The sequence below is a fragment of the Chiloscyllium plagiosum genome, unplaced genomic scaffold (genome assembly GCF_037043375.1).
Source record: "Chiloscyllium plagiosum isolate Xiang-an unplaced genomic scaffold, Cpla_swu_hap1 HiC_scaffold_9, whole genome shotgun sequence".
Classification (NCBI taxonomy): domain Eukaryota; kingdom Metazoa; phylum Chordata; class Chondrichthyes; order Orectolobiformes; family Hemiscylliidae; genus Chiloscyllium; species Chiloscyllium plagiosum.
This window is the reverse complement of record NW_028270147.1, coordinates 45,095,832-45,115,497: the sequence shown is the minus strand read 5'-3', so window position 1 is coordinate 45,115,497 and position 19,666 is coordinate 45,095,832. Positions and strand designations below refer to the sequence as shown.

General features: G+C 38.2%; 1 protein-coding gene across 3 annotated transcripts in view; it reads left to right on the top strand.

Moving 5' to 3' along the window:
• LOC122554720 (importin-13) overlaps positions 1–19,666 on the top strand; it is a 232,020-nt gene that overhangs the window by 139,770 nt on the left and 72,584 nt on the right. For all 3 annotated transcript variants that reach the window (XM_087990587.1, XM_087990586.1, XM_087990588.1), the window contains 4 exons: positions 1,290–1,437; positions 3,367–3,548; positions 7,702–7,728; positions 8,629–8,763. In XM_087990587.1, the coding sequence (XP_087846713.1) occupies positions 1,290–1,437; positions 3,367–3,548; positions 7,702–7,728; positions 8,629–8,763 (492 nt within the window). The remainder of the gene's footprint in view (positions 1–1,289; positions 1,438–3,366; positions 3,549–7,701; positions 7,729–8,628; positions 8,764–19,666) is intronic.

Genomic DNA, 19,666 nt, shown 5'->3' with positions numbered 1-19,666 from the left:
AAAAGGGTTACATTGCATATATGCTAGGAGAGATCAACCTTATTTGAGGCTAGAGGGTCCATTTTTAAGTCTAATAATGTGCACAAAGAAGCTGTTCCTGAACCTCCTGCATGTTCAGGCTTCTGCATCTTCTGCTGCTGGAGGTGTGCTACGATCATGTCTGAACATATTGATTAAAATAGCTGTTTCCTTACGGAACTCCTGCTGTAAGGCTGAAATGATTGTTGTCAAAGTCTTCATGCAATTGGGATATTGATAGGATTTTTAGATTTTGCTGTGCTCTGTGCGTTTAGCCATTTTATTTCACATGACAAAAAGGCTCATTGGCTGAAACCTGAAATTTTATGATGGCGGAATCTTGGGACAAGGCTGAGAAGAATCAGTACTTGACCATTTGAATTAAAGATGATAGTAAACTCTTCAACTTTTTTGCAGTTGTGTACTGGTCTCTACCATCTTAGAGATGGACGTGTTAATGGGTTCACTTCCTCCTGTCGCTTAATTGTCCACCATCATTAAAGATGTGACAGAATTGCAGAGTTCTGACCTGATCCTTGATTTTGTGGCACTGTCTAGAAAATAACATTTTAATTGTTCTATGAAGGCCAATTTCTTTCATCTCGGAAAGACTGCAAGTACATTAGAACCAACCAAGTCATTTGAAAATGCAGCCGGGTGTTGTGCTAAAGGAAACATTCAGAATGAATTTAGTCCTATCTTTTAGCTTTTATGGATGGCATACCCTGTGAACTAGTAGTTATAAAATTAGTAATCTTCTAGAAGAAGCAATTTGTTTTATCGTATTAGTTTTAGTAAATATGAAAGTATCATTTTTAGATCCTCCCACATAAACTACTTAATAGTATAACAGTATTCAGATAATTTTAGTGCATTGACAGACCCGGATTTTGACCAGATGAAAATCTTGTAAAATTATATATTTATTTGAATAGCTGGATGCTTAAAATATAATTTGATTACTTGAATATAAAACAAAGAAGGCTAATATGGATACATATAAATGCCCTATTAGCTTAAGAATCCTTGTGCAATTTTACCGATACATCAATTTAGATGATAAATGCAGACTGGGCAAAGACAAATAATTCCATGTTGGTACTGTAAAATAAATACCTGTTGACTGTTTTTGGGCCTAATGTTTGGTTTCTTTGGTTTTAATCAAAGTGTTGGTTTTGTGGTTATGATAGTTTCTATTTTAAGCAATTGATAAGTGCTAATTTTGCATTGTGTAACTATTTTTTTCCTTTTTTTTTCCCCTCTCATTTTAGCATATTGAAGCCTGTTTGTATGGGTTTCAATCTATTGCAGAAACCAATGATGTCAACTATTCCGATGTTATTCCAGGCTTGATTGGTCTTATTCCAAGGATAAACATTAGCAATGTGCAGCTAGCGGACACTGTGATGTTTACGATAGGTAAATGGCTTTGTTCAAAAAATTTTCAAGTGGGATTGGTATTCTCAATACAGTTGTAGGGTTTGACTGTTCTAAATCTAATCTAAAAATGTCCCAGTGAAGATGACACCTTGGACAGTACAGTATGACACATTATCACATAGGTTATATGCTCAAGTCTGAGTGAAACATGAACTTTCTTTTTTGGGGTGGGATGAAGGAGAGCTACAATTGAGGTAAGATTGATGCTGAATGGTATTGAAGTAATTAAGGATTACATTTTAAAGATCATTTAACAAATTCCCTTTTCAACTCTGGTTGATAGTAGTCAATAAAAAAGTGATGAATTATAAAGCCGAAACAACAGAGTGCAAATTGCAGTAAGTCCGGCTCAAGCCATCTAATAAACCCTTGCCCCTCCGTGTATCCAGGTCAACTTGCTCATGAGAAACAGGCTTTGGAATCCGAAGAAGTGTTGTGAAGAATTCTTAGAATTAGAGGACTAATTTGTGAGGAATATTTGAAGAAATTTGAGTTTTATAGCTTAAAAAATGAAACCTTATGATGTGAATGGTCTAGAAAGAAACCTTTAGCATACCTTAGTGTCGGTCAAAACAACAGGACAAGAACGTGATGTGGAGGTGCTGGCATTGGATGGGGGTGGGCAAAGTCAACAGACAGCTGTTGAAAATAAATTAAAATAAAGCTTTTAGGGTTGATATCTAAAAATTTCCCATAGAATGTCTAGGTCACAATTGTGGTAATTAATAGTAAACCCTGGAATTATGTAGCTTGTGGGTGCATAGGATGGGAATTGGGGTAGTTGTAAATAGGTAGAAGGCAAGGTGTGCCAAATTATTTTCTTCAATCATCTCTTATTATCAAAAGTCACACTGCAGCGGGTTATAATCCAGCAGGTTTATTTGAAACCACAAGTGTTTGAAGCCCCCACTTACTAGCTGCCTGTTGACTTTGTCCGCACCAGTCCAACGTCAGCACCTCCACATCACGTTCCCTCATTATGATCTTGTTGTGACAGATATGAATAGTTAGTGACCAAGGTTGTGACTAACGCCTGTTCCTAAATCTTGATGATTATTTGAGCATTCAAAGTGACAATGCCAGTTTTTCTTGCCTTTAAAGAGATACCAAGTGGTTAAGAAACTTGCAGTCGTATTTGTGATTCTCTGTGAAATGAAATGGGTGATATATTCCTGTGCAATATTAATAGAAATTTCTGTATTTAAAATTTTTGACACTGTCAGAAACTCCATTACAATTTAAAAGTGTAATCTGATTTTGATAAGGTAAATAATTCCAGTTGTTTTAATCATTTGTGAAGATGTTTGATTGTTATGTCTTTGGCAAACTGTTAAATGTGCATTATATCTAACAATAAACCAGAATTTAGTTTATGGCTGTTATCATTTTGGATGATCTCAGTTTTGATCCTGGGCCTGGAGATTCTATCCGGATTAATGCTACAAGATTATAAATTTATTTCATTTTTATTCCTTTGCTTGATTAAAATATAGGAGCTATTGTCCATATACTAATGGTTATACACGATGTTCAGGGCGGCACGGTGACACAGTGGTTAGCACTGCTGCCTCACAGCGCCAGAGACCCGGGTTCATTTCCCGCCTCAGGCGACTGACTGTGTGGAGTTTGCATGTTCTCCCCGTGTCTGCGTGGGTTTCCTCCGGGTACTCCGGTTTCCTCCCACAGTCCAAAGATGTGCAGGTCAGGTCAATTGGCCATGCTAAGTTGTCCGTAGTGTTAGGTAAGGGATAAATGTAGGGGTATGGGTGGGTTATGCTTCGGCGGGTCAGTGTGGACTTGTTGGGCCGAAGGGCCTGTTTCCACACTGTAATGTAATGTAATCTAATCTAATCAGCTTCGTGTTTACAAGTTTTACTTTTTTAAAACTACTTCTAATCTTTCTTCCAGGTGCACTAGCTGAATGGTTGGCTGATCACCCAGTGATGATTAACAGTGTATTACCATTGGTACTGCATGCTTTGGGCAATGCTGAACTTTCCATATCCAGTGTTTCCACACTAAAGAAGATCTGTAGAGAATGCAAGTATGACCTGCCTCCCTATGCTGCTAATATTGTGGCCGTTTCTCAGGTAATGATCATCCAGATTTTATAAGCCTCTTTGGAACAGTTAGACACTGCACTGATTTGCATTTAATGTACTGACATTTTGTTTTCTTATGGTGCCAACTTTAAAATGACAAATCAGAATATTTGTGCTCGCTAACTATGGTGTTGAGCTACAATGAAATTAGAAACAAAAGCATAAATTCAACAGGTATGGCTTTGATCAGTTCTGAAGAAGGGTCTTTGCACCCAAAACCTTATCTGTGCTTTTTCTCTGCAAATGCTATCAGACCTGCTAGTTTTTCCAGCAATCTGTGCTTTTGTTTCTGACTTCCAGCATCAGCAGTGCTTTGGGGTTTTTTTGTACATTGAAATTGGATTCACCTAGATCATTCTATTTTTTTAGCTGCCATAAATGCAGTGGGCCAAACAGCCTTGATCTGTGCCATATATTTTGTGTCTCTATTTCTTTGTTTATCTTCTAACAACGATACCACATGCAAACCCAGCATTGGAAAGATTAGGTGACATTTGGGGCTGGATTTAATGCCCACCCAGTGGTTGGTTTGAAGGTTGGCAGTGCATAAATTTTAGTGAATGGTGTCCCCATCACCTATCAATGAGTCATTGAAGCCCTTAAGTGGGCAATTGATGTCTACTTAAGGTTCTCATCCCTTCATTGTCAGTATTAAATTGGCAGCAAGAGAGCCCCATGCAAAGTGGTCAGCCAGGCTGGTAACCCTGTCTTAAGATGTGAGAGGTGGAAGCTTTGATTTGTGCCCATTAACTGTCTTGGCTGTGTGCCCTGACCTTTTTAGAGGAGGGGAGTTTAGCAGATCCACAGTGTCTCATATTATTAAGTATTACTTTGGAGATTCTTTGCTGCCAGAATGTTCCAGGAGATATGTAATTTGGAAATTACCAACTTCCAGATGATGAAGAAACAAAAGAAAAGGCCATTGATTAGAGAGAAGACAAAATGTTTCTTTTTCTTCCAGTCCAATCCATTAGTTCCATGACTATAGTTCTAATACTGTTAATCATGGATGTGAAAATGAGAATAGGTCTTTGTAGTAGACTTTGTCAAAAAATTCTCCCTCCCATTTTTTGTCCAGTACAAGAATTGCATTGATATAGGTAAATGGAAACTTGATTTCACAGTAATATTCCCAGTAAGAGGATGTGACATGAAGCCTATGTCACCTTAAGGGACAGAGTTTAAATGAACTTCTGACCAGAAGGCAATCAATGGTAGTCATCATTTTAAGCTTTTTTGAAAACATTCCCACTGTTCAAGAAATGAACAGCAATGGTTGAAAATGTGAAAACCTGTTTTTGCCCCATATTTATGGTAAAAGAGATGATTTTAGATTTAAATGATGTTTAAAGAGCTGAGCAGAGAAATGGTAAGTGAGTTTTATTGTGTATCTGTATAGTGTTGGAACTCATTGTAATAAGAACTAGAAAATTAAAACTTCATCATTTATGTGCCTTCCTGAGCTGCAACCTGTTTGAGGAGTCCACAGTAACTTGTTGTTAATACTCTTTTTTAAAAAAAAAAGAAAAGTCAACAGTTTGGGAACTGCAAAATTTCTCTTCACTTATTAATGATATACAATTTTACCTTATTTTCTGATTTCTTACATTATAAAGTTACTGACACATTTCAGAAAGGTTTATTGGACTGCAATCATGGACAACAAAATGGTTTCTGGTAACTCCCTCTTGTTTGCTGAGCCTGTAGTCAGTAACCCCAGTAAAACTAAGTTAGCTTACTCAACTCAACTCCAAAGGATTCCAGTCTAGAAGCTCGAGGTCTTAATAGTATTGTGCTACAGCATATAATACCTTTCTTTGCTTTTTCTTTGTTCTTAATTCACTTCAAAGTGACTGCTAATACATTATGCAGAACTGTCTGGCAAACTGATTTAGTGAAATTGCTGTATTTCAACTGAGCTGTTATTTCAGGTTTGTTATTGAAATCAGTGGGTCTTTTAAGTCAAAGCCCCAGTTCTAATGTCAATTATTATTTGAACCAAAAGACATTTCCTTCTAAAAATGCTTGCCAATTAATTGTTCGTCAGTGATGGATATGAGATATTGGGATGGAAATTGTAAAAGAGGAGACCCTTCAAAATTAATCTTCAATAAAATCATGATTCGACTTCCACATCAACTCTACTTTCCTGTCAATCCTTTAGTGCCCAAGAATCAAAAATCTCAATCTGGAATATACTCAATGGTTGACTAGAATGTTGCATTCATTCATTTTTATAAAAGTTAGAAAGTCTAAGTGTTGAATTTGTGATGTTTATTTAAATTTATATTACTGGCTAACTCCTTTTTTCAGGAGAAGATTTAAACATAAACCACTATGTCCTAACATTGTTGTGAAGCTAGATAATTTCTATTCCAAGCAAAACATTTTTTTTTACCTTTTTAACTTGACATCACCCTTTGTAAAACTGTTTGAAGTCTTGGAGAAATTGGAAATACCAATGTTTATACATAATGGTAATTAATTAGAAAGTGGATGCAACGTTTATTTTGCATTTAGTTTGTAGCCATTTCCCCACACGTATATTATTATTAACTAATCCAGCCATTTATGTATCTATCAAATATTATTTGTATTTTTACATTTAATGTTTTGTAATGGATTTTGTTTAGGAATGTCTAAATATTTTTAAATGCTGAGAGCAATTGAAAATATAAGTTGTGAATTAATTTGTAGTTCATATGATGTTCAATTTATAATTCAACTTTTCAGTCTACATATTTAAAAGTTTGAATGGGCCAAGAAGTGGCAAATAGAGTTTAATTTAGATAAATGTGAAGTGCTGCATTTTGGAAAGACAAATCAGGGCAGGACTTATACACTTAATGGCAAGGTCCTGGGGAGTGATGCTGAACAAAGACCTTGGAGTGCAGGTTCGTAGTTCCTTCAAAGTGGAGTCACAGGTAGGTAGGATAGTGAAGTAGGTATTTGATATGCTAGCCTTTATTGGTCAGTGTATTGAGTATAGGAGTTGGGATATTATATTTCAGCTATACAGGACATTGGTTATGCCACAATTGGAATGCCACATGCAAATCTGGTTTTCCTGCTATAGGAGGAATGTTGTGAAACTTGAAAAAATTCATAAAAGCTGTACAAGAATGTTGCCAGGATTGGAGGGTTTGAGCTATAGAGGGAGGCTGAATAGACTGGGGCTATTTTCCCTGGAGCATTGGAGACCGAGGGGCAACATTTATAGAGGCTTTTAAAATCATGAGGGACATGGATAGGGTAAATAGACAAGGTCCTTTCCCCAGCATGGAGGAATCCAAAACTAGAGGGCACAGGTTTAAGAGGGGAAAGATTTAAAAGGGATCTAAGGGGCAACGTTTTCATGCAGAGAGTGGTGGGTGTATGGAATGAGTTGCCAGAGGAAGTGGTGCAGGCTGGTACAATTACAACATTAAAGAGGCATTTGGTTAGGCAAATGACTAGGAAAGTTTTAGAGGGGTATGGGCCAATCGCTGGCAACTGGGACAAGATTTATTTGGGATATCTTATCGGTATAGATGAGTTGGACTGAAGGGTCTGTTTCCACGCTGTACATCTCTGGTTCCAAGTATCCAGTTCACTGCCAGGGCTGGGTAAGTACATATTATTGCATGTATTTTTGGGTAGACATGGAGGGAAAAGCACCTACCATATCTGAGTACTTCAGATTCATTTTGAAATATCAAAATGCTGGCAGTGCAAGGTCAAATAATTGCATTTTCACATCAAAGGCATTACCTGTCTTTTTCATCTTTGCAAGTGTTGATGGCCCTGTATTGTATTTCCAGCATTTATTCTATTTTGAAAAACCCTGAAACTATTCTTCATTTTTGATTTTACCAAGCGCCAAATCAAAAAGGGATAAAAGACTGTTAGATTCGGTGTGCTTATCAGAAGTAGTATTCATGAATAGTGCTGTGAAACAAGTTGGGAAGCAGGTGCATACATTCATGCTCAGTTTCTACCTGTTTCCACAAACATAGCTAATACGTGTATTAAGTTATTTAAAGGATTGAAGTTTAGACTGATCTGAGACCTAAGGTTAAGAGAGAGGCCAGCAAACCTGAGGTTTTGTTATGATGTGAGCAAATGATAACCTGGAGTTTACTTTTGCTGTTGTCTTCCACAGGAGGTTTTAATGAAACAAATTCATAAGGTTAGTCAATTCTTAAAGCTCTTTGACATTTAACAAAGATAGAAATAAGGAATGTTTGCAATTGCTTTTATACCTTCATTATATTTATGTCTACTATTAAACCTATTTCATGACAATTGTGCTAAGTCCACCCAATAACACAAGAATTTCAAGTTAATTAAATACATGCTGTAGAATTAGCATTGAGCTGCCTCAATATTTAAGCTTAGAAAATAATTTAAACTAAATTTCTGGACTGTATATGAGTAACTTTTAGTATGTAAAATTAATTTTAATGGAACAATGGAAAAGCTTTCATCACAAAGCAGGACCATACCATCAAATACTGAATTAGGTTCTATAATTTTACTAAGTTATTTCTGAATGCAGATTTAAACTCTAAATATACCACATCTCTATAATTTCCATTTGCAAGTATATTTTTGATAATTTAAAGTGAATACGTCTGATGAATAATTGATAAAATACAACTTTAGTAAGACTCACAATTCACTTCATTGGAGCATTAGACAATGAGAGCAACAGAAAGTTATTAACCCCGACTAACTACTACTTCTAAGAGCTGCTTTATATAACACTTGTGTGCATATTTTATTGTGGATGGTGGGTGCCACAAAGTTTTGAAGAGTCAACACTGATGTATAGCTCACTAGATTTTGAAATACACAAGTTTGTACTGTTGTCTCTTTGATTTTGAGTTTTGTTGTGTGCTTTTTTAAAATTCTTATTTCAATAAAAGCCAACACTTAACAACATATGAAGCATTTGTCAAAACATTCTAATTTCACTGCTTTCATTTTTATTTGGAACTGCAAACATTATACATTATTTTGAAGATCTTCAAGCTTCTTCATCTATTTTTCTTCACTGAGTTTTTTCATTTCTCTTCCCCTTTCTCAGACAAGTCAGTGTATGTGGCTGATGCAGGCACTGGGATTCCTACTCTCTGCCCTCCAGGTGGAGGAAATTCTTAGGAACCTACATTCCCTCATCAGCCCCTACATCCAACAGCTGGAGAAACTTGCTGACGAGCCGGTATGTACGATGAAAAGCCAGCAATATCATAACATGGCCTGAAACCAAGACTTAAGGATCGCATGCCTCTTTTTTTATTATTATTATTATGTGATTCACTTGTTTTTGTCTCTCATCCAATCCTTTTATTTTGACCCTATTTATCTTAAATTTCCCTCCTCACTTTATACAGTGAGTGTTTTTATTCTTTATGTTGGCCTCAAAACAGTGTTCATCTGCTAATTGAAATTCCAACAGCCCAAAATTCCGAAAAAGGAATTTATCAGTACGCAAATTCTTGTATGGTATTCATTTTGCACGAATCAGTTTACAGTTAATGCAAGTTATTTGATTTCTAATGTGTGCAGGTGAATTTGACTCTAATACAAAAATGCATCTAACATTTGCAATACTAACATTGTGATTAAAATGCAGTAAACCTCCATTTTATTACACTGCTATATTCTGCAAAGAATTCTATTTCCTTAATGGCAACACTTTCAATTCTTAGAGCAAGCTTGTTTTTAAAATCCAAATTGCTAATTGTTTCCTGATCAACTTTGAAGTTCCAGGAAGGAAAGACTAGGTGAGGAGGCGCAATACACTGAAATTCCAATATTGGATCACCCAGTTTAGAAATAAACTGAATTTTGAACACCTCAATTGTGTTTTTTTTGCTACACTGAATGATAGATTACCTCGTGTATCACGCATACAAAAAATCTTTTCATAATGTTTTAATGTTACTTTCCATAAATCTCAAAGTGATATCCTCTGAGCTATCTTTCCTTTACTATTTAATACTCTGTTTCCCCTCACCTCTGCATTTAGCTGGTTTGTTGCTTGCCTGCATAGCATTTTACATTTTTTCATTTGATAATAGGCTTAATTACACACAGTTTTGTAATATAATGATTTTGTAGTGTAATGAGTGGATTATATGAATCGAGTGTGCAGAATGCTGCTGACAGCATGAGTCAGGTCTCGCGATAGCTATGCAAGTTCATGCCATATACTCGATATAGTATGGTGTCCCTCAAGCTATATAACCATTTCACTTCTGTCTCTGTCCAACAAAAAGAGGTGCTTATTGTTCCTCTTGCCTATGGCTAATTATCTTACTTTCCACTTAAGAGTGTCCTGTCAGTGCCTTTTAACGTTAACCTAACATCTCAGGACTCCGTTTCCCCACTGTTATTAAATTGTTAGTCTCACCATGGAAAGTTACAAGTCTTGCTACTGTTCTTGGATCGTCTTCCAAATTTCTCAATGCTACTCACGAGATCATTGAATTCTGTGGAACAAAATTCTACTCGGCTGTCTATCTGGCAATTTGATTTTCTTGCTTTTCTCCTGTACCCTTTTCAAATTTTACTGTTCAAAACAGTTATTTACAAACCTTTTGAATTCTGCCTCTGCCACTGTTTACTGTGTATTAATATTTCTCTGCATATACAACCACTTCTAAACCTGCCTTTTAATGATGAACTTAAAATTGATTACAATTATGGTGTAGATTGCTAACTAGTATGCAGAATCTTGAATTTCCTTTTGGCCTTTTTCTTCCTTTGGCTTTTTCAGCATCACGTAGGTTGCCACAATGTTGGTTGACCACCTTCAAATCATCAATTTTTGGGATTTGGTGAATGATTTTACAGCCAGATGCCCTTCCTAAGACTAACCCTCCCCATTATGCACCAGCACCAGTATGCACCAGCCTGTCATTTTGGAGGCTGGATTCTTCTGTGGCCCATAAGACTTGGAGTAGGTTTGAATCTGGAACATTTTGACTCCGAGGCGGTGTAGTAACATGTGATCCATGTTCTAGCTCCTGTGCGATTCTTGAAGCTGTGTATTTTGTTGACGTAATCAATCTAAATTTTTGTGCAAATCATTATCAAATCTTCTGCTTTGACTTTTTTTACCTATTTGATAAAGTTCTGTTTTATAATTCAATAAATTTGGCAATCTTGCGCTTAGTTTCTGTGTTATTCAAGAATGAATTAAAATAATTCAAACAACATTGACAGCTTTCACTTTACTAAGTGTCATTGCATCTAAGCACTCATTGTTTCACATTTATGTGTGCAGTTTTGGGCCCCATATCTCAGGATGGATATATTGGCCCTGGAGCCATTCAGAGGAGGTTCACAAGAACGGTCCCAGGAATAAGAAGTTTGATGCATGAGGAATGTTTGACAATTCTGGGACTGCACTCAATAGTGTTTAGAAGGGCGGGGGTCTAACTGAAACTTTGAGAATACCGAATGGTTTGGACAGAGTGGTTGTTAGAAAAATGTTTCCATTGGTAGGCGAGACTAAGACCTGAAAGCACAGCCTTCGTGTAACGGAAAGACCTTTTAGAATGGAGATAAGGAGAAACTTCTTTAGCCAGAGAGTGGTCAATCTATGGAATTCATTGTCACGAAGGCTGTGAAGGTCAGGTCAATGAGTATATTTAAGACGGAAGTAGATAGGTTCTTGATTGTCAAGGGGATCAAGGTTTACAGAGAGAAAGTGGAAGAATGATGTTGAAAAACTTATCAGCTGTGATTGAATGTTGGAGCAGACTCTGGGCTGAATGGCCTAATTTCTGCTTGTATGTCTTATGTGCAGGTCAGGTGGCGACTTATTCTCTTCCCCCTAATTAGGGGAAGGTTGTCAGCTGAAAACCAGTAATGCAAAGCCCAACAAATAAATCTGCTCAGGTTCGGGTGGAAAGGTTTAGGGGTGGGTATCTCTAGTAAGAATTCTCCTCCCTGATTTTGGGGAGGGGAAACTCCAACCAGAAAGTCTGTCCCCTAGGGTACTCCACCTCTCAAGTACTTCCCACCATGTCCATGCTGGTCTTGCAGCCAGAATTTCTAGCTGCACTACCAGTGGGCGGCACGGTGGCGCAGTGGTTAGCACTGCTGCCTCACAGCGCCAGAGACCCGGGTTCAATTCCCGACTCAGGCGACTGACTGTGTGGAGTTTGCACGTTCTCCCCGTGTCTGCGTGGGTTTCCTCCGGGTGCTCCGGTTTCCTCCCACAGTCACAAAGATGTGCGGGTCAGGTGAATTGGCCATGCTAAATTGCCCGTAGTGTTAGGTTAAAGGGGTAAATGTAGGGGTATGGGTGGGTTGCGCTTCGGCGGGGCGGTGTGGACTTGTTGGGCCGAAGGGCCTGTTTCCACACTGTAAGTAATCTAATCTAATCTAATCTAATCAGTCATCCTGCACCCTCTCCTCCTGCCTGCACTGCTAGGACTCTGCACATACCTGTCGTCTGAGGCTCTTAATGCAGAACCATGAGCACGAGTAAATGGGCCAGCCAATCAGATCTCCAGGGAGGCAGACAGAATTCCTCCCTTGGTCAGGACTTTCTCTCTCAGGAGGGGGAATTCTATCTGTAATCAATCAAACTTCTGCAGAATATTAGCTGGCTTCAAAGGCATGACCACCTTTTTTTTAAGGTTCATGGGATGTGGGCATTGCTGGCTAGATTAGCATTTATTACCCATCCCTAATTGCCCTTGAGAAGATGATTGTCAAATTGCTGAATCCTTGGCTGTGTCTTTTTCCTGTAAGATTTTGCGTTTCATCTGACAATTGGAGATTATTCAATCACACTCCTGACTTCCGTCAACTTCTGGTCAGTGACAAGAAGGATTTTTATTCACTCGTAGGATATGGCCATCGCTGGCTGGCCAGCATTTATTGCCTGCCCTTGAGAACGTGGTGGTGAGCTGCCATCTTGAATCATTGCAGTTCACATGCTGTGGGTTGACCCACAATACCATTAGGGAGGGAATTCCAGAATTTTGACCCAGTGACAGTGAAGGAACAATGGTATCTTTCCAAGTCAGGGTGGCAAATGGTTTGGAGGGAAACTTACAGGTGGCGGTGTTCGCATATATCTAATGTCCTTGTCGTTCAGGTGGAAGAGGTTGTGGGTTTGGAATGTGCAGTCGAAAGATCTTTGAGTTTCCGCAGTATATCTTGTTGATTGTACACACTGCTGCTACTAAGCATCAGTGATGGAGCACGTGGGTGTTTTGTGGATGTGGTGTCAATCAAGTGGATTGCTTTATTTTGGATAATGTCAAATGTCTTTAGTGTCGTGGAAGCTGTGGCTATGCAGGCAAGTGAGGAGTATTTCATCATACTCCTGACTTGTGCTGTGTAGATGATGGTCAAGAGTCAGAGGTGCATTACTCGCCACAATATTCCTAGCCTCTGACTTGCTTTTGTAGCCACTGTTTATGTGGTGAGTCCAATTGAGTGTCTTGTCAATAGTAACCTCAAGGATGTTGATAGTGAGGGATTCGGTGATGGTAACATCATTCAGTGTCAAGTGATGGTTTAAGATTGTCTCTTATTGATGATGGTCATTGTGTGGCATGAATGTTACTTGCCACTTGTTGGCCCAAGTCTGGATATTGTCCAGATCTTGATGCATTTGAACATGGACTGCCTCAGTAACTGACGAGTGGCAAACAGTGCTGAACATTGCACAGTCATTGTGGCAAACATCTTCACTTCTGATTTATGATGGAGGGAAGGTCATTGAAGCAGCTGAAGATGGTTGGGCCTCTATCCTCACCTGAGGAACTCCTGCATAAGTGTCCTGGAGCTGAGATGATGGGCAACCATCTTCCTATGTGCCAGGTATGATACCAATCACTGGAGAGTTTGCCCTGATGCCCATTGATTCCACACTTAGTCAAATGCATCCTTGATGTGAAAGGCTGTCACACTCCCCTCACTGCAATTCAGTTCTTTTGTCCATGTTTGAATCAAGGCCGCAATAAGGCCAGGAGCAGTGTGACCTGGCAGAACCCAAACTGAGTCTCTGTGCAGGTGCTGCTTGATAATCCCTTTGAATACCATTACTCGTGATCCAGAGTAAACTGATGGGGTGGTAATTGGTTGGGTTGGATTTGTCCTGCTTTTTCTGTAAGGGACATACCTGGGCAAGTGTTGGGCAGATGCTGGTGTTGTAAGTGTACTGTGAAGGTTTGGCGAAAGAAGCAGCATGTTCTGAAACACAAGTCTTCAGTACTGTTGCTGGATTGTTGTCAGGGCTCGGAGTCTTTGCAGTATCCACCGCCTCCAGCCATTTCATGATTTTGGCGTCGGCTGCTTCAATCTGCAAAATTGCAAAATCTTTGTACAATCATCAAGAACGTCCTTACTTCTAACCTTATGACACAAGCATTTTCATTGATGAAGCAGCTGAAGATAGTTTGGACTAGGACATTCGACTGAGGACATTCATGATATCGCATGGAATGAATTGAATTGGCTGAAGTCTAGTATCTGATCATCCATTTAGCGTATCTGGCTGAAACTTGCTGTGAATGCTTCAGCCTTATCTTTTGCATTGATGTGTTAAGCTCTTCCATTGTTGAGAATCGGAATATTTGTTGAGCTGCCGCCTCCAGTGAATTGTTTAAATGTCTACCACCATTCATGGTTGGATATGGCAGAACTGCAGAAGACTGGACTTACAGAGCTTAGATTTGATCTGTAATTTGTGGGATTGCTTTACTCTATCTATCACTTGATGTTTGGCATGCAAGTAGTCCTTTTGATAGCTTCACCAGATTGATATCTCATTTTTAGGTATGCATGGTGCTGCTCTCTTGGACTCTCGACTGAACCGGAGTTGATGCCCTGGCTTCATGGTAATAGTTGAGTGAGGGATATGTTGGACCATAATGTTGTAGATTGTGCTGGAGAACAGTTCTGCTGCTATTGATGGACTACAACACCTCATGGATGCCCAGTCTTGAGTTGCTAGATCTGTTTGAAGTTTGTCCCTTTTAACATAATGATACACAACATACTTGGGCGTATTCTTAAAGTAGTTAGTAATGCTAGTCAATATCTTTTGAGATGCTGGTTGCCCAGCACGTATAGTGTGAATGTTTCTTGCTCCTTATCAGTCTAAGCTTGAAAACTTTCCAAACATTCCTGTATTTTGGCGTCAGCTGCTTCAATCTGCAAAATTGCAAAATCTTTGTACAATCATCCAGAACGTCCTTCCTTCTAACCTTATGACAGAAGCATTGTCATTGATGAAGCAGCTGAAGATAGTTTGGACTAGGACATTCGTTTGAGGAACTACTGCAATGAGGTCCTGAGACTGAGATGGTGGACCTCCATTTGTTGCAACCATCTTCCTTTGTGTCTGATATGACTCTTAAGCAGTGCTGTGTTTTCCCCTGATTCCTATTGACTCGAAGTTTGGTAAGGCTTCTTAATGTCACACTCCATGTAATTCTGTGTTGTGAAACGCAGTTACACTCCCCTCACCTCTGGAGTTTATTTAGATTTATTTACACCAAAGCCTTAGAGGTAAAGAGCTGGATTTTCCTGATAGAATTCAAACTGAGCATCAGGGAGGAGGAGGTTTCTCAGCAAATTCTGTTTGATGGCGCTGTGACAATAAATCCCATCAGTTTTTGATTGAGAATATAATAATAGCCAAGTAATTGGCTAAGCTGGATTTTTCTTGCTGCTCATACACAACACATACTTGGACCATTTTCCACATTTAGCATGTACTGCCAGCATTGTATGTGCACTAGAATAGTTTGTTTGGGTTGTGGCAAGTTCTGGAGAACAAGTCATTGGTACTATTGCCAGAATGTTGCTAAGGCCAGTAGCCTCTGTTGTATCCATTGCCTTCAGCCATTTATTGATATCGAGTGGTGTGAATCAAATTGGTTGCCATTTGGCATCCATGATGCTGGGGATCCCAAGAGGAAACAGAGGTAGATCATCCACTTGGCATCTCTGCCTAAAGATGGATACGGTTGCTTCAGTGTTGTTTTTTGAATTGATATGCTGGACTGTCCCATATTGATCTATCTCCAGTGAAGAGTTTAGTTGTCACCATCATTTCAGAACTGGATGTGATATAGTTGTAGAATTTAGTCCTGTTTAGCAGCTGCTGCTACTCTGCATGCAAGTGGTTCTGAGTAGCTGCGTTAAGTTTGTATTTCATTTTTATGATTTCATTATCACCATTAAACTATTACTTTTAATTCCAGATCTGATAATCAAATTCAAATCTCACTAGCAATCATGGTAGGTTTCAAGTCCATGTCCCTGATTCATCCTAGATGACAAGTTCATTTACATTACTATCATACCACTGCCTACACGAAGATAGTGAATGAGGGATAGGGGCATAGCTCCATTCAATTAATGCTTCATGAAGCATTAGAAAATAGATGCAGGAGTAGGCCATTTGGCCCTTCGAGCCTGCAGCAAGCACTGACTGACTGCTGGGAAGGATTGCATTGACCAAAAATGAGACCTGCAGTATGAAAAAGTTTGTTCTGGATATTTTGCACATCAGTAATGGCAACAAGGATTCTTCTGCTTTGTGCAGAAATTTTAAGAGGTGTTCAAAAGTAAGGAATGTTGACGAAAGTAAATAAGCTGTTGGGCAAGTCAGTAAGAGATTGATTTATGATAACTAACAAAAGAATTATTGAGTGGTGAAGAAAACCTTTATATTGTAATGACTTTTAATGATCTGTATTGCTTTGTCTGTAAGGGTGACAACCAGATTTAATTGCAACTTTCAAAAGGAAATTGGACATGCATTTTGGGGGGAAATAAAGAGCAGCAGAACTATAGGGAATTTCTATTGGGAGCAGAACTGTTTGTATAGCTCTTTTTAAGGTACAAGCACAATGAGCCAATTCACTACTGAAAACAAAAAATGCTGGAGATCACAGTGGATTAGGCAGTATCCATGAAGAGAAAACAAGCTAATGTTTCGAGTCTAGATGACTTTTCTTCAGAGCTGAAGTGAAGTGTGAAAGGGGCAGCATTTATGGCATAGTTTGAAGGGAAGGAGAGGGGGTAGATGTTGGAGTGCTGGGGAAGAAAGGATATTGATAGTTCAGATTAAGTGATTGGAGCCAATTCACCACTTCCTGTGGTATAAAATCTTATGATTCTATGATTGCAACTTCCTTGTATATTTTCTACTTCCACAGTTTATATAGGGATAACTTTCGGCCATCCAGCCCAAGACATTGGAAATTTCTATGTTAATTTCCAAAAAATAACTTGATCCCTCCCCTACTTTCCAGTTCATAACCCTTGCTTGTAATGGCTAAGCTATCAGCCTTTATCTAGTGGCGGTAGTATTCAATGGATTGTAATTTCCTATATCTCTCATCATAGTTGCTTCTTTTCGTTATTTGGCTACTTGAACTTTTCATCTATCTACTGTCTCTAGATTCCAAAACATACTGATATGTTAAGGATTATTCCAGTATTCCTCCTTTCAATTTCTCTTCGCTATCTTGTATCTTGTCATATTTGCCTGTCTTTTTCCAATATTGCATTCCACATATACTCTTTGTGATCTTCCTCCAACCTCTGTTCAGCTGTGTCTCTGACCATACCAGACATGTATCATTCATGAGCTTATTATTTCAAGCCCTCTGAGGGAATGAATTCCTTTCTGCACTTTTATGACCCTATCTTCAAGTTCTTGATGAAAACACAATGCTCACTGTAACCCTGTATGAACTCTTCAGTTTTGCCAATTGAATTATATCATTAATGCTGACAAAAGTTGTAGATAAAATTAAAGCAGTCATTTGTACATATTGAGGCCCTGATTTACATATATTTATAAAATGTATAATCTCTGGGTATTTTTTGAAGATCCTGATATTCTTTTCTACTTTTTAATTAAAATGGCTTGCTGCCATTTCAACCTAAAACTGAATTGACACTTCTCCTTACAAAAGCTTAATTTTAAGAGGTGTGTATATTTGGGTTGAACCTCAAACATCTTTTATAGGCCTTGGCCATTTCACATTTTAACTCTAATTGTGACTGTTGCGTAGACTAACCCAGCAGCCATTTTGAGGCCAACAAGGTCTTGCAAATAGTATGTGTGATCAATGATGAATTAACCTATTTTCTGATAGTATTGGTTGAGTGAGGAATGCTGATCAGGATTTGGAAACCCTGAGTTTTCAAATAATCTTATGTTTTACAGAGAGAATGGCATACTCTCTCACTTCTTGTGGTCAGAATGTTTTGTATGGAAAGAGGTCGGTCTTACCCTTGGAATGTGCGTTCCAGCTTAATAATGCAGCACAAGCTTTTGTGAATTGTTTTTGTGCACTTACCCCAAATCAACAAAATATTGCAAACCCTTCCATGCATGTCTGCACACCGTGCAAAAATTGAATGAAGAAAGTGCAGTTGTACAGGTTGTTGTTAACTTAGTCTCTGGTCTACAATTACCAGTCTTCCATGTGACAAGTCTATAATTTATTGAAATAATTTAGTGCTTTAAAATTGAAGTGAGAATCTTGTAAGGGTTTTGTATAATTGATTATCTAGGAGTTGGTTCTCAGATAAAATTTGAAACTTGAACATGTGAAGTACTTTGACCACCTGATGACTTACACTGATTAAGAATCTGGTACTCCGTTAATAGTTTTGATGGATCTGTCTGCAAACAGCTCTTAGCCTTTCTGCAGTTGTACCATATGTTTTTTTTTCCCTACAAATTCAAGGTCTTCTTTTCATGTTGACTTCACATCCTGAATTGAGGGTTGACATGCCTCCGGCCCACCCAGTGTTATTTGGATGCGGAACGCCATTGTGGAACAATGTGAAGGTGCTAGTAGCCACTCACCTCCATCTGCCCCAAATTGTTTTGATCTTCTGTTTTGTTCAGTAGGAAATATTGCAAAAGCATTCTTGGACCTTTCTTGTGTTGGCCACTCCTTAAAGTGACATGTGAATTCTACTGGTTGTCTGGTATTCTAGTGGGATGCAGTTTATATAAAAAAAGGTCCCAGTTTAGGTAAATAAGCAAGAATCTTTTTCTTTGGGGGGATTTGAGAATATTCATCCTCAGACAATGCTTGAGGGAGGGGCCCTTGACAGAAAATGATATTCATTGAGGAGGCAAGGGGATGGTGCAGGAATGTGAAGTTAAAGCAACGATCAGTCAGCCATGATCTTATTGAATAACCATCAGGCTAGATGATTGAAACAATCCGCTCCTCCTAATTTGAACATTTGTGTGAAATATTGAGGATTTTTGTAAGTCAATAATTATTACCTACTCGCTGTTTCTAATCATTTCTGTATTTTTGACACCAGAATGTTGGCAGCAAAAACAGAAATTGCTGGAAAAAACTTTCCACAGACTCTATCAGACTTGCTGACTTTTCCAAGCAATTTCTGTTTTTATTTCTGTTTTTGTTTCTGATTTCCAGCATCTGCAGTTTTAAAAAAAAATTGTAGTTTCTGATAATGGTACACTTTAAATTTGCTGTGTAGAACAGATCTTTTCTATGTCTGTGTCAGGGCTTTCTTGTGTTTTCAGTGTTGCACATGTAAAAACTGCAATAGTTACAGTATCTTGTCATGCATAAATTTTTCAGCATTTTGGTTTTCTTTTCAGTCTGCATGGCAGCTCAGCAAAGAATTTTTCTAAAAATGTATGATTAAATTATGTCAACCTGTCAAATGAATTGAATTCATTTGTATAATGTGAACTTCTCCTGTTTTAAATTTGATTGCAACCTTTCACTTAGGTTTACATGCAAATGAAAAAATTTTTAGGCGTAGAATAATAAAGCATTACAGACATCGCATTCTTTTAGACATGTTAATACTGTGGTCTTTGTATTGACGTAAAGCAGTTTCTTACAGCATTGATGCTAAAGCCGTAGTGGCAATCTTGGGGGTAGGGCCGTCATTCTGCTTTGTTTTGCTGTCCTATTAAATCCTAGCTCTGAAATATTACAAAATTATTTTGTAAGAAGCTACAATTGTACACTCAGTTCACTCTTAGAATATCAATTGCTGCTTTTTGACAAATGTTTTGCAGTCTAGTTCAGCTGAGAAGGTTAAAACTTGTAAATACAGAATTTGAACTTTTC